Source organism: Rhipicephalus microplus, chromosome 1 (assembly GCF_043290135.1).
Source record: "Rhipicephalus microplus isolate Deutch F79 chromosome 1, USDA_Rmic, whole genome shotgun sequence".
Taxonomy (NCBI): Eukaryota; Metazoa; Arthropoda; class Arachnida; order Ixodida; family Ixodidae; genus Rhipicephalus; species Rhipicephalus microplus.
This window is the reverse complement of record NC_134700.1, coordinates 267,002,961-267,016,775: the sequence shown is the minus strand read 5'-3', so window position 1 is coordinate 267,016,775 and position 13,815 is coordinate 267,002,961. Positions and strand designations below refer to the sequence as shown.

Genomic DNA, 13,815 nt, shown 5'->3' with positions numbered 1-13,815 from the left:
GACGACAAACCGCAGCGAAGGAGGCCAAAATTTTTAGACTCTCAGAAAGTTTATCACATCCATAAGTGCAGACGTCAAGAAAAAAGGTTGTCAATATTTAGGAAGAAATTTCATAATTTGCATACTATGTAATCTTTCAGGACGACTGTGCAGTAGTCACCAGCTTCCGAGCTGATGGACAGAAGAGAGATAAATCAGTTTTATTGAAACTTGAGACATTTTTTTAACAGTGTTACTGCACAACTACTAACATTTTTAAATGCAGTATTGTCATCACTCAACACCTGGCAACACGCTGGTTACATTCAACATAGAGTAGCCAATTGGTGTCATGGCCATTTTTTTTTAACCTTTTGACCAATCTTGAACCACATTGACAGAAATATGCTGCCAAGTGTATGCAGGGAGTTGCAGTACAAATGAAAAGCCTTGACTGCTTTTTGGTTTCATGACAGCAGCTTTACACTACCCTATAATGCTAGGGGGAAGGGAAAGGCTGATCTACTAACGCAGAAGAGCTGCTTGTCTTCGTGGGGTTGGTAGAACTGCAAATGCCCTGGCAGTCCTCGTAGGAGCAGGGCACTGGAGCGGGGGTCGTGAAACAACAGCTCACGTGCGGACCCTTGACTCAGTGCAAGCCCTTGCACTTGCTGAACCACATTCATCTGGCTGCTCACCAACCGCAGACCTAGAAGACAGAAGGTCAACAAAACCCTTAGGAACAGAGTTTGTTGTCACCCTTGTGCTTTAGGTGAAGAAAATCGCAGTGATGTAAAAGCTCAAGTACTTTACTCCAACAGGCAGAGAATGACCAATGGGAGTATACGACCAGACCAGAGAAAAAGCCCATTTCCTCAGCACATTAACACTTTACATAAATGAGCTATATATGTAAATGTAGTAGCGCTGCTCTAATGTTGTAAGTGCAGTAAAGACACAGCATTGATGGTAATGATAAGTAAATAATGACAGCAGGTAAATTTAAAGTGTGCGCATCAACCATCTGCTACGCCCTACACATTGCTTCCAAAGATAGTCCGTACTGTGTATACGAAGGCCATGCCCAGATCACGACTGTACATCCCCGCTCGTTGCTCAAACGTTCTTTACATTGTAGCCGCCTCAGAACAGAACTCAGCGACAGTGGACGATGGATTCCGGAACAAAGTAGCAAAAAGTTCCTGTTTTATGCTTCACATTAGATGGCAAAGCTTTTTGTCTCTATCCATGTCAGGATCTGCTTGGTGGAAGAGACGGGTCATGTCCTCTACATACATGGCCAAACTTTCACCTAAAATTCACTATTCACACAATCCTAATTTCAGCACAAGATGGCAGCCTCCTGGTTTTCGAAAGCCATTAGTGCAGAATCCTCTAACGCAAAGTAAACACGTTGTAGCTTGCCAGCACCATCCTAGTCATTCATGTTGTCTAAAAAGTGCAAAGATGCAACCAAGTCTCGTTGGCTACAGTTTTGGCCATGTGATTTTTGTTGGCAACACGTGTCATATGAATGCCATTTGCATTTGCTACGAGCCAGTAACCGTTCTCTTTGTTTCCATTCTGTGATGGCATTTACTTTGCCTTTGTTTTTGTGTTGTTGTGTGTGGCAGTCTCAATTGCAAGGGATTCAGTTGCCCTGAGGTGTTCGTTCTCCCCTTCGGCTCCCCTTGAAATGGGAACATGTGCTCATTACGACGACCGTTTCAAAATGCGTGCTACTGCGACTGCTGAACAAATCAACTGCTGCCCAAAAGCTCGACATGAGCAAGGCAACGATTTGCTAGTGATGGCTTCAGCAAGAGCTTCTTTCCAGGCGTGAGCACGGCTGAAAAGCTTTCTGCGGGTGTCGTCAGGCCACCACATTGAATTGAAGTAGCCTGTTGCTCATTTTATCACAGAACAGTGCAACTGCCATATGGCAGTGTTGAACTGACACAGTTGAAAGAGAGCGATGATGCTTGGCAGATCGGCATCCTGTGAACGAAGTTCAGCACATCATGTGGGTTGGCGTATAATACCACAGTTTGAGACAGTGAAAAATAGTAGAGCTGTGGAAACAGCAAAATTTTGAATGTGAAGTGAACTTGAATATTGAAGTGTTGAGAGTGCAAATCGAACTGCATATATTTCGGACAATTCTAGTGGTGGGAATGCCCTTTATAATTTTGGAGCAGCCCTTGGAGCAGGCAAAATCTTTTGCGGCAGCTAGCTCTGTGTTTGGAGCAACCACGAGCTTTCAGGACACACAGAGAAAAAAATTTAGCTTTCATTTAGCTTAATGTTGCCTCAATTTATATATTTATACGAAAGCAGCAAGCCCACAAAATAAGCGAAAAAAAAAGAAGTAAGATTATGTACAGAAACGGGGACAGAAGAGGCGAAGGATATTGCACCAAGAAGCTCACTGCAGCATGATATTCATAGCAGAGCACGCACACACATTCAAAGCTCGTTACAGTCCTCGTTAATATGTACATATATTAACTATGTTGGCTGGCTAACTATGCACTGAACGTACATAAGCATACCCAGGGTTCCCCTTCATAGGGAAGAGGGCGAAGGTTCATTGCAGAGCACCCCCCCCCCCCCCTCCCTATCATGTCTATGAATAGATCTGACACTGCACCCAAACCTATCACCCCCTTTTTATTATGTCAATGCAGGGGACGGGTTTCCACTCCCCCCGTCCCCCCTATGCGCACATCTATGACCAAGTAACCATTTGCATTTCTTTACGTGCGCTATCGCCGCTAAAGAAAAAATAAGTACAGTGCCACAGCTAATATTTGCCTGAAGTACCCACCATTCAGCCATTTCTCTTTTTTTTTCTCTAATGTTCAGAAATGATTGGCATTATCGCACAACCGTCCGATGACACACGGTGGCAACACCAAAGAGCATTTCGAAACTACTGCGGAGTCTAGGATAGCCAGCCAATGCAGTGACTGGCATAGCGACAAAACGAAAATAGTCAGCTGTCTGTGATAAATATGTACTGCTGCTATTTAGCGAAAACTGACACAGATTTTTTTAGACACGGCACGGTCGCAGGGAGCCGATCGTCTACTGGCTAGTTGCGTGCAGCACACTGCCTACTCGGTGTACACACTTCGCTTCAGACCGTGCACAGATGCAGCGAGAAGCCTGTTGCGTTTACGTGACGATGCAAGCCAGTTTTCTGCAAGCTATGCTCTAGCGGCCCTGGCAGTGAACGGAAGAGAGTTTGGGCTGTCGTCTCATCAAAGAGTGTGCTACGCTTGCTGTCTCAGAGCCCGTGACCCATGATGCTCAACTCCGCAACAGCGGGCTGCTTTCATTTCTGCAAAGCGGTGCACGCTAAACACGGTCCCGCACAACGATTGAGGCGGCAGCGATCGGCGCCTCAGCGCTCTGAGGCAGTCGCCGGCTTTTAAAAGCGTGCAGTAGGCTTAAAGCCGTGCTACGCCACACACGTATGGGTTTTTTATCGGTGATAAGGCATACTGGTGCGCTTTTTGGTAGTCGCCACATTGCCTTCGTTTGTTTGGCAATGGTTACCACAAAAGGCACTGCCACAATTGCGCGGAAATCAGAATAATTGATCAGCTGATTCTGTGCTTTTGCAATACCATAAATGTACAAGATAGCAACCATCACGTAATATTTACTTGTGATGCCTGCTGTCAACATTACTTTCGGTTCTAAAACTACCTAGTGGTGAAGAAATGACGCAAATTATACAAAAAAGACCCTTTTGGAGCAGTATGGCGAAGTAATTTCCCGTTGGCGCAGATTTCCCACCCCTGCATTTCTCGAATATTTTTACATTTTTGTAATAGTTGGAAGCAAAATGGCAAAAAAAAAAAAGAGCCGAAGAGGATTTCTCACATATCCTTATGAGACAGCAACATGAAAGCACTTCTTTTCGCTAGGCTGACAAAGCACCGGTGGGGTGGTGTTCAGTAGCCCTCATATCGAGAATGAGGCAATGCAGAGGCCTAATTGTATTATGTATTTGATTTGGAGCAACCAAAATGTTGCTGATGACGCTTTATACGTGAAAGGCAAAGATGCTATTTCCTCAGCCTCTTCTCCACTTTCAACTTTTGTGGAAGCCCAACTGATGTGGCGGACAATAGTGTGCTCCCTTTAAGGGCGCGATGCAGCTGTTTTCACTGTGAAAGATAACTTTCACTTGACGTTGACATTCATACTAACAGCAGGACATCACTAGTTGCACTTTACAAGGCCACAAATTACAACCTGCACACCTCAATTGCACACAAAGGCATTCTACACACACTCTCTTCATTGAAATGATATTCCCTATCTTCATTGAAATGATATTGTCTCGCGGTGTATATGCCAAACCAGTAAGACGGAGAAGCAGTGAAGAGAGTGAAAGAAGTGTTTGTCGCCATTATGTGATAGCGATGACACTGTGACTCTTCCGATGGGAGGCTATTGGCAACACGGTTTCGGTTTCGTTTTCACGCGCAGGCAATTTTTGGACTCTATTTATTGGTAGTAAGATGCACATTGGATACAATTCTTTTTAAACTTAGAATAGAGATTCGCTCGCAACTTTTTCTACAAAGTTACGCCGCCATTAGCTGTCCCTGACAAGAATAATTTAATCTACCTTTCTAGCAGAAGCACAACGTCGTGTCGTGAGCTTATTCAGGCGGTCTATACCCATTTTTTTGGGCAAGGCTGAGTGTCACTGCTATATTCTTAGTTTTTCGATTATACGACGGTTTTGCGTGGTCCCCTGAAAGTCGTATAATCAGGGTTCCACTGTATTACATAGTTGAAAACCAATTTGAGTTATGATATCAGCACAACAAGCAACACCTGCATGCCAAATTTCATTTTTTTAGCTTCATAAATAACAAAGATAATTTTCATTGCCTCGTCCCCCTTTAAGTGAGCCCCCACTTTTGCCCCATCTATCATTTCCATGTCGGAACCAGGGTTTTCTTGAGTGAATAGATCTGCGACAGTCTTCAGGGAAGCCTGAAAAGGCAGTTTTGCTGCAATACGAAAATGTGATAAGGCGACGCATATTTACCTAAATGGGTCACTTTCGATCTCGCGTTGACTATACTTGTGTTGAAAACTTTGAATAAGTCCGAATAGTGAAATTCCAGTGTAAACTGAATCCAATAGCAAACACTATTAGAAAAATATTCAAAATTTCAAATATTTGCATGCCCCTAAAAAATAATGTGCTCTTCCATGCCTCTGCTTGCCTCCCTCTGCATTGGTGGTCCTTATTCTTGTTCTGTTCAGTGCAAAGAAAAGTCGCCTCTCACTTTACAATCAAGTAAATATGGAACTTTACACGGTTGTAAATTTCACTGCACTTTTAAGGTAAAGTACAGAAGGCTAGGTTCTCACAGTTGTCGGCATGTGCTGTGAGGATCAAAGTGGCATCAGGTGAGGTGGCGATGTGGCAAATTGGTAAGCCCATGCGAGGCACAAACTGTTTTCCTCCTGATGGCAGGCTCCACTTGACCAGCACACATTCACCGCCCCCGCTTAGCAGGAAGCTCCCTGAAACCCAAAAGAACATAGTGATGCACAATAGAAAGCCATGCCAGCAAGTAAGAACTAAAGTAATTTATAATGTCGGAAATTCACACTTAGAGGAACAAAGAATTGAACAAAGCTGGCATGCAGTGCAAGTACCCTCTGAATAATCATCGCCCTGAGTTTACCATACATTATTTGTCTATGAAGCACAGGTAAGGAGAGTTAAATATCCAGGTAGAAGTAGTGCCAATGAAGTTGAAGTACTATTTCTACAGAATTTGCACCTTGTTAGGTTAGGTGCAACCTAGAATTTGCACATTGTTAGGTTAGGTGCAATTTCTTTACAGAAATTGCACCTAACCTAACCCTATGCACCAGGTACTGGTGCATAGTAAAGCTGTACAGTGCGTGACCACCAAGCTGCCCGCAAAAAAACGATAGCTGAACTAAAAGATCTTCGCATAGAGTGGAAAAGGGGAAGGACATACACTCAAACCCAGATATAACAAATTATTGATTATAACGAAGTAGATGAAAAATAGGGTTGTCATAGCTACAATGCTACAACAATATGTTTAAAACGAATTTTAAGTTATAACAAAGTATTTTTTGGCAGGTAGGACTTTGTTATAATGAGGTTTGAAAGTATATATCTTTTTATAAGATGGCCATACGTTTTGATCATTTCCCAGTGTGATAGTCTGAAATGCTGCAAAGATTTTCAATAATACCCACTCCACTTGCCTCTCCGATTCGACTACTTGTTAGATGAATTATAATGGCGCAAAGTTAGGAGCAGCCAACAAACTACATGAGGGAGCACTTGACTCGGGCATAGGGCAACACCTCCAGATCCGCGACTAGAACACAACACGTCGCTGCAGCAAGATGGATGCAGAAGGTGTACCTTCCAGGGATGAGTTTCCCAAAGTACCGACCATACAATTTATATCATTCCGCTGTTTAGCTCCCATTCATACACAGTGGTCTATCCGATGAATCACATGGGCAAGAAGTGAATCTTTCCGACTCGAAGACACTACTATTGAGCAGCGGAAGCACCTCCACAAAAAAAAGCCAACTCGTCCATGTCGCCCGCCATTACCACCAAAAAAAGTTCCAACAGGGGGCCGCCTTCAAGGAGGCAAATGTACACAACACCGAGTTTCGATCAATTCTGCCGATTTTGGTGGAGCAACTTCTCTTGCTCCATAGAGCGAGTTCCGCTTTGAATCGACTTGGACTCTCTTATTGGAGCACATTTGCTTCAAAATGAGCAGGAAAGCTTGCTCAGACTTTACCGTTGAAATTCAACACTGTCCTGTTGATTCAAGAAATATAAGGTCCCCCTCGTTTTGTTAACCTTACAAGTAAAAGAACCGAGCATGATTAGAGCAAGACAGGGAACAGAGAAACACTCATTTCGAAAATGCAGTTTCATTGTAAGGCAGCTCCAGGTTAAAATATTCCAGTCCCATTGGTTCTTTAGCCGGCTTCAGATTTGGAGCAATTTATGAAGCAGGAAAAATAGAAAGCCTACTCTGAGCAAATATAGTGCATATTCATTAATGAGTAATTATGGCATGCTGCCGTAATGTGAACAAGAAGATGAAGTATAAGAGTAGCCATTAATTAGGCTTTCCGATGGAGGCGGAAATGTTGTAGGCCCGTGTGCTCAGGTTTGGGTGCACGTTGAAAAAGCCGAGGTGGTCAAAATTTCCGGAACCCTCCACTACCCTCTCTCATAATCATATGGAGGTTTTAGGACGTTAAATCCCACAAATCAATCAATCAATAATTAGGCTGTTTACACGAAATAATGTCCCATGTAGGCTTCACTGCAAACTCACAAGATATGCATTATGGGGAAGCATTAGTGACAAGTCTAGCACAGCACATGTGATTCCTGAGTGACAGGTGCCCAAACGTATTTCCTCCTAGTATGCAAGAGGGGAAGATTCGAAACGCTCAATTAATGTGCAGTGTCACTTACCGGAAACAGTGTAAGCCAAATCACAAACTGGAAGTGTATGCCAGTGGTGGATTGTACGCACTGGATTTGTCTCTTTTAGGCCCTGCCTGAAAGGACAAAGAACCAATACACTCAAAGCTCGATATAAAAAACAGATATAACAAAACACCGGTTAGGACGAAGTAAATGAAAAACGGTCTTGCAACGGTCTTGCTGCTAAAAATAACCTTCATAACAAATTTTTGAATAAAGCAAACTCATTTTCTTGTAAGATAAAACTGCGTAATAATGAGCTTTGGTAGATGGGTACAATGCGTAGTAAAAATGTATTTGTTAAAATAGACCATATTCTCATTTAAGTGAATTATCTTCACTGAAATGATATTGTCTCGTGGCTTATAAGGCAAACTAGTAAGATGGAGAAGCAGCGAAGAGAGTGAAAGAAGAAACGTTTGACGACGTACGCGACAGGAATTTTAGTTTATTCATACCATGGGCACACAGTCAGACTCTGAAAACCCCCTTACGCTCCCATGTTAATTTTGATCTGCCCCAAAGTTAAGGAGGCAATCACGAGAGCGCCCAGACATAGGCGGATGGATGGAATGGGACGAACAGACGAGACAGACACGTAGATAGCATGCTCAAAGTGTCTGCAGTTCACTGAGAAATGCTTGGCATTTAAAACATGGGTGTCGAGAACCCTGAAGAGAGCGCCGTAGTGCATGAGAATGCATTGAATATATCTGAAGTACCACGAGCTTAAATCCTAATTCGGTTTCGGTATCGAGGGGGCGGCTTTGCAATGACGAGTGAACCCATGTCCACATGTCTGATCTCACGGGAAGACCGCAACTTGCGACATACTAGCAACAGCTGTCAGTTTGCTTTCAGTCGCATGCGGTTCACGTAATCAACTGAAAGCTCATCCAGAGGCAGACTAAAATTTCTGCGACTCAGGCTGCATGCGGGAAGCAGATTTCGCAAACCCAGTGAACTGCGTCGACTTGTTCTGATAACGTCCACTGCAGTGGAGCTGGCTAGCAAATGCTGTGCGATGAGAAATTTAAAATCGAAGTAAAATATTTTATTTTAAGTGTGTTCTCTGGCCTTCATGTGTAGAGAGCAATGATAGTGCACCCCATGGAAACAAAAATATCTTTTTCAGGGTGGCTAGAAATTGTGTCACTACTGCTTTAAGTCACGTTCACTGCAGTACTCTCGTGTTAAGCAAAAAAGAAAGCATACTCAAACTGCAAAGGGGCTACTAATGTATTTACACGATTTTAGGTCAACCTATTTGCTGAATTTGAAATCTGTTGGGAAAATCGACCTAAAATCAAAAACAAGTTTTGGGTTCTAAAGTTTTTAAAGAATAATACCCGAGTAATTCTTTTTTTTTCAATACAAGCTTTTTTGCGTGGCTTTCAAGCACAACCGTGAAGTCACCTTTCGTTTCCTTTAGGGACATTTTTAAAAAAAAATGTCCCTTCCGCCCTTTTTTTTTTGCCATGCGATTCTGGGGAAAGGGGGGGGGTGTCAACCTATATTGGAGCCATCTTACAATTATGCAAATGTGGTAACTATAAGTATGATTGTTGACATCAAAAACTTTACTGGCAATCATTCAAAGCTTTTCATGAGCTTCTCATGCTGCTCTGAGAAACAATAAATTAAAATGTACACCAGCCTCCTTTTGTTGCATATAAATTTTCCACGTTTTCTGGTGACACAAATATTTTTGGTGACTGCACTAGATTTGTATCACCAGGTTTAACTGTGTCTCGCTCGCAATGCTCGAACGTGCCAACAGCTGTGGACTTTTGGTATAAGGGGCAGTAATTTGGGTATGCGGCACCATTTGTAGAGGAAACGGAAAGTGATTTCTAGCTGGCTACGGGAATGAATGGTAAATTTCGTTGAGCTACTATACAAGAGAGAGAGAAAAAAAAGAACAACAGTTGCAATGACTGCCCCTCTCTGCCATGAAATTCTCTACCAGCGATGTGTGTCAAGTTCACGAGCGTTTATATCCGGGCCTTTAGTCTTGTTCTTCAGTGGTGTATGACAGACACATGGGTTTTGCATTATATGTGAATATAATTGCATTAAAGATTGAAAAAAAAAAAAAGAATTTCACAGCATAGTAACTCAATTACACAGCTTACCAGCCATCTCAACTTTGCAGTTCAAGAATCTACATTTTTCAATGTTCAGAACATAACTGGACAAATGGCCGATTACAGCGACTAGTATAGTTTTACCTCCCTGAAGATAGGCAGTGTGAACGTAGATAATTTATCTACTTAAAGCTTCATAGACATGATTAGGGTTCCCTTTCAGGAGGGGAGGGGGAAGCAAAGGTTCTTTGCAGAACCCCCCTTCCCATGAGGTCAATGTATAAGCCTGACTTTGCGCTCCTCCCTATGATGTCAATAGCAATGTACCAGATGGTGATGCGCCCCAAGGAGTCACCGGTAGCAAGTGATGGCTCACTGGGGTGGCAGGTAACGCAGCAGAACTTCACGCCTTTCTTGTGACCCATGGCTCGAAACCTGCTGCAACAGTGTTTGAAAAGGCAAGAGTAAGAAATAGCAGCGGCCAAGCGCCACAGACACCGACACATAATAATTTACACATGGACAATAACCAAGGGTGACCCAAAACTGAAACCTCGTGAAACTAAATAAAACGACCTATTTCACAAGAGAAGCACGAAATGTTGGCCGTTGAATCACATAACGAGTGTTAACTTGCACTGACACAACCTGGAAAATTAACTCCAAATTCTAATAATTTCAGAGGCAGGTGAAAAGTGCTCCACATCTCCCTTTAAGTGAAAAACAAGAAATCGTACATAGATGCTGATTGGGAAGGCAGCCCTGTAGTTCCGACGAAGAGCTTGGCCTTGTAGATGGCTGCATAGAAACCACCTTCCGAGTTGAAGGCGACGGGAGAGGAGCTGCCAAGGGTAACCTTCTCCACGAGCACCTGGCCTTCTGCACCATCACGAGACACACTCTCGAGCGTCCCGTGGCTGGCATCTGTTGAACAAAAACACACAGCCTCTGAATGGTTAATGCAACTACCTTCAATAGTCTGCCAATATTACTGCAAAAGGGAACATGACACCTGGACACGTCTCTGTGTTAAACGAATTTCAGGTTCCAAGTGGCACTGGCCAATTGAAAAAATGTGGCACATGAAGTGCGTTGCTGATGAATAAATAAGTAAATAGGCAGAGAATAAAATGCCATGCACAAAAATAGATACAGCACTTTATTTGTGCCAGTGGCTATGATTTCACATGATGTCATTTATGACTGATGATGGTGCACGAACATTTAATTGTACTTGTGTATAAAGGCTAGGTCTGTTTCAAAAGAATTGGACACACAACTTCCACCTTTAGGCAATTTGTTTACACCAAGTTGGACATGAATCAAGGCTAGTAACAGTATTTACAAGAAAAAAAATATATGTTATAGCAAGATACACAAGTACTGGTGAAAGGACGGCGAATACAAAAAAAGTGTGACAGATAATACTGAATATACTCTGAAATGAATAAGGACGACATATCTAGCTAAACAATACATAATAAAAAGGCATGGTAAGACATTTTTGATATCACCTTTTGGGGAAATATTTCTGTCCTAATTTGAATAGTTTGTTAGCAAATATGATCCAACGACAAGCCTAAGCTTTCCGTACACAATGCAGGGCAATATTCCACCTAAAAGAAGTATTAGAGCACGTTACAAATTCAAGCTTACCTGGTTCCTGCCTGAGGACAAACCAGGAGGAAAATGATGGCGGAGCATAGAAGCCTCTCACCTTGGATTCCTTCCCATCTTCAACATGTATCGAAATCTCATGTTTCTGCACAGGAGGAGTCACATGAAGGAAACCAAATTAAGGAACCCACGTTTTTTTCTTTGAAGTATTGCTCTTTGTGAACAAAATGTGACATGAAGACCCTTGACCAGCAACAACACATGTGAAATATATACCGTACTTTGAGAAATGAAAAATTTGTGAGCACGAGTGCCACTCGAGCCGTTTTGACAAGACTTGCCATCTTTAAGGCTGCAAAAAGGCAAATCTGCTTGTCTAAATGTTGCTCTAGCAACACTCCGTGTTCACTAACTTTTCAGCTTATTAAGCTTCCACCTTTCCATGAACTTCTGGTAGTTTTTGAAATACCACATAATTTGTCTCATGAAATCAGATGATGCTATTTCAATTGATTTAAATTTACAGCTAAGACAGTAAAAATAATGCCACTTCATCAACTCCTTTAACAATATTCACACTAAACACACGATACTCTACAAAATGCATTGTAAGTTTTGTCATGCCTCATTATTTTCAGTTAATGCATATAAGGAAGGTATACTACCTTGTTAACACACAGATTAATAATCACTGCTTTGTGAACAGCATGCACGCTGTGCAGGCAACTATGTACAAGCCACATTTACAACTGTGTATGACTCAAGCCAGTTCTTGTGAAATTTTATTATACACTGGCGATGTCCAGGCAAAGGGGATGAACTTTTCCTCATGAATACATTTGAAAGTGTTTCAGACAAGCACAGGCGCAGCTAAGGAGAAGCTGGGGATGTTCAAACTCTCAGAAATTTTCCAATTTTGCAAGTGTACATAAACACGTGCCCATACAAATTCACATACGAAAGTATGGTTTAACCCCCCCCCCCCTAAATTGTGGCTAAGCTACTACAGACGAGCTCCCTAAAGATGAGAGGTCAATCAAATGAAATCTATTGTAATGTCAAATTTCGTTCATACATTCTGCATATGCTTTTCGGCTGGGCACATTTGTCTTCTTATTCCCAGCCAACGTCTCTTGGAAACAATGCCTTTCAATGCATTTTACATGACCAAGATATTTGCCCAAAATTGAATAATAGCAAAGATAAATCTTTACCGATATATCCAGAGATTCTACTTTTTTTTTTTTTTAATATACTAGCTTAAACGGCTTTCCAACAAGCCATGGTCTGCACGTCGCAGAGGTTTTGAGGCCACAGCTCCACTCTTCTTTCGGTGAAAAGACGGAAGTGCAGCTCAAATTGACTAGCTATTACAATGTTGCTCAATAAAAGAGAGTAGCTGAGAGAGTATGAATATTCCCCCCCCCCCCCCCCTCCTTTCGTCAATACAATTTTTGCATGATATGTTTCATTTTCCAGTTCCTGTGAAAAAAGTATCAATGAGACTTCACTGTATATATTGCAGCAATTGTAGGCCTTGCCTTCCCATGCAGTCTCCACATCTGGGCCATTGAACAATGAAGGAAAAAAAGTACATTCGCTAAAACTCCAAAAGGGTTGCCGCTCCCAATAGCCACAATTATTTCCCAGAGCCTTGCTTGACTCTAAGTAATGTTCGTCTATTTCTATCTCCCGTTAAGGTGGAAGGGACCTATGCTGAGGCAGTGAGGCTTGCTTACAAAGCAAGGGACATTAGCAGTTTGAAGAAGTCAAGGTGAATGAGTCCACGATCAAAAGCTTAAAATTCTGTAACCATAAAATATACAAATGCTGAAAGCTGCAAGGCACACCTACAACAGGATCTAGAAATGCCTCCCAAGTTTTTGCGCTGCTTTCCGAAATTCCAGTTGGTACGTTTCACCTTGTGTGGACTTTTTCTTTTATATAGAAAACCACACTTTCGTGTTCAGAAAGCTGTGCAGGCAGTTATACAAATACTTGCTTTGGTCAGTTCTGGCTTCAATGCAATTTGTGACGATCTGAAGAAACACATCCCATGATGTCACACTTAACACAAAATGAAAGAAGTTCCACTAAGCACAGTAGGAATTTACAAGAACGTGAATGTCATACCTTAAGCACAGAACCATCTGAAGGGTCCCACTTGTACACAACACCGTCGTCAGAACAACTTAGCACCTGAAAAATGGCAAAGTGCATCCATTAAGAGACTGATACATCTACAAAATGCCATGCAAAACATAGCTTTAACCATAGTTATTTGACAGATTATTTGAAACACTCCTTAAGCAGATACACATGGAAGAAAAAGAATCATAATCATCAGCACCAGTTTTACATGTGTTAAGTTTATAGAATAATACAACATACAAATGATACATGTTCTTGCTAACTAGCTAACCAAAGCATGATGAAGCAGGGGTGGAAGTGGACTTTACTGCTTTGGAGCAGCTCAGGGAGCAAGAACAATGCTGTTTTGGAGCAGCTTTGGCGCAGTAAAATGGGAGCATCAGAGCAGGGTCAGAGCACCAAAAGGTGTGTTTCGAAGCAATGCAAGTTAGTCTTGGA

General features: G+C 42.2%; 1 protein-coding gene across 2 annotated transcripts in view; it reads right to left on the bottom strand.

Annotated features, from left to right (window-relative positions):
• l(2)05287 (WD repeat-containing protein l(2)05287) overlaps window positions 1-13,815 on the bottom strand; it is a 32,741-nt gene that overhangs the window by 14,443 nt on the left and 4,483 nt on the right. The window contains exons 3-9 of one of the 2 annotated variants that reach the window (XM_075894190.1): window positions 13,360-13,425; window positions 11,266-11,371; window positions 10,347-10,533; window positions 9,937-10,047; window positions 7,511-7,596; window positions 5,383-5,538; window positions 510-688 (exon numbers count right to left, since the gene is read on the bottom strand). In XM_075894190.1, coding sequence (XP_075750305.1) covers window positions 510-688; window positions 5,383-5,538; window positions 7,511-7,596; window positions 9,937-10,047; window positions 10,347-10,533; window positions 11,266-11,371; window positions 13,360-13,425 — 891 coding nt within the window. The remainder of the gene's footprint in view (window positions 1-509; window positions 689-5,382; window positions 5,539-7,510; window positions 7,597-9,936; window positions 10,048-10,346; window positions 10,534-11,265; window positions 11,372-13,359; window positions 13,426-13,815) is intronic. The other variant, XM_075894191.1, reaches the window with a different exon arrangement.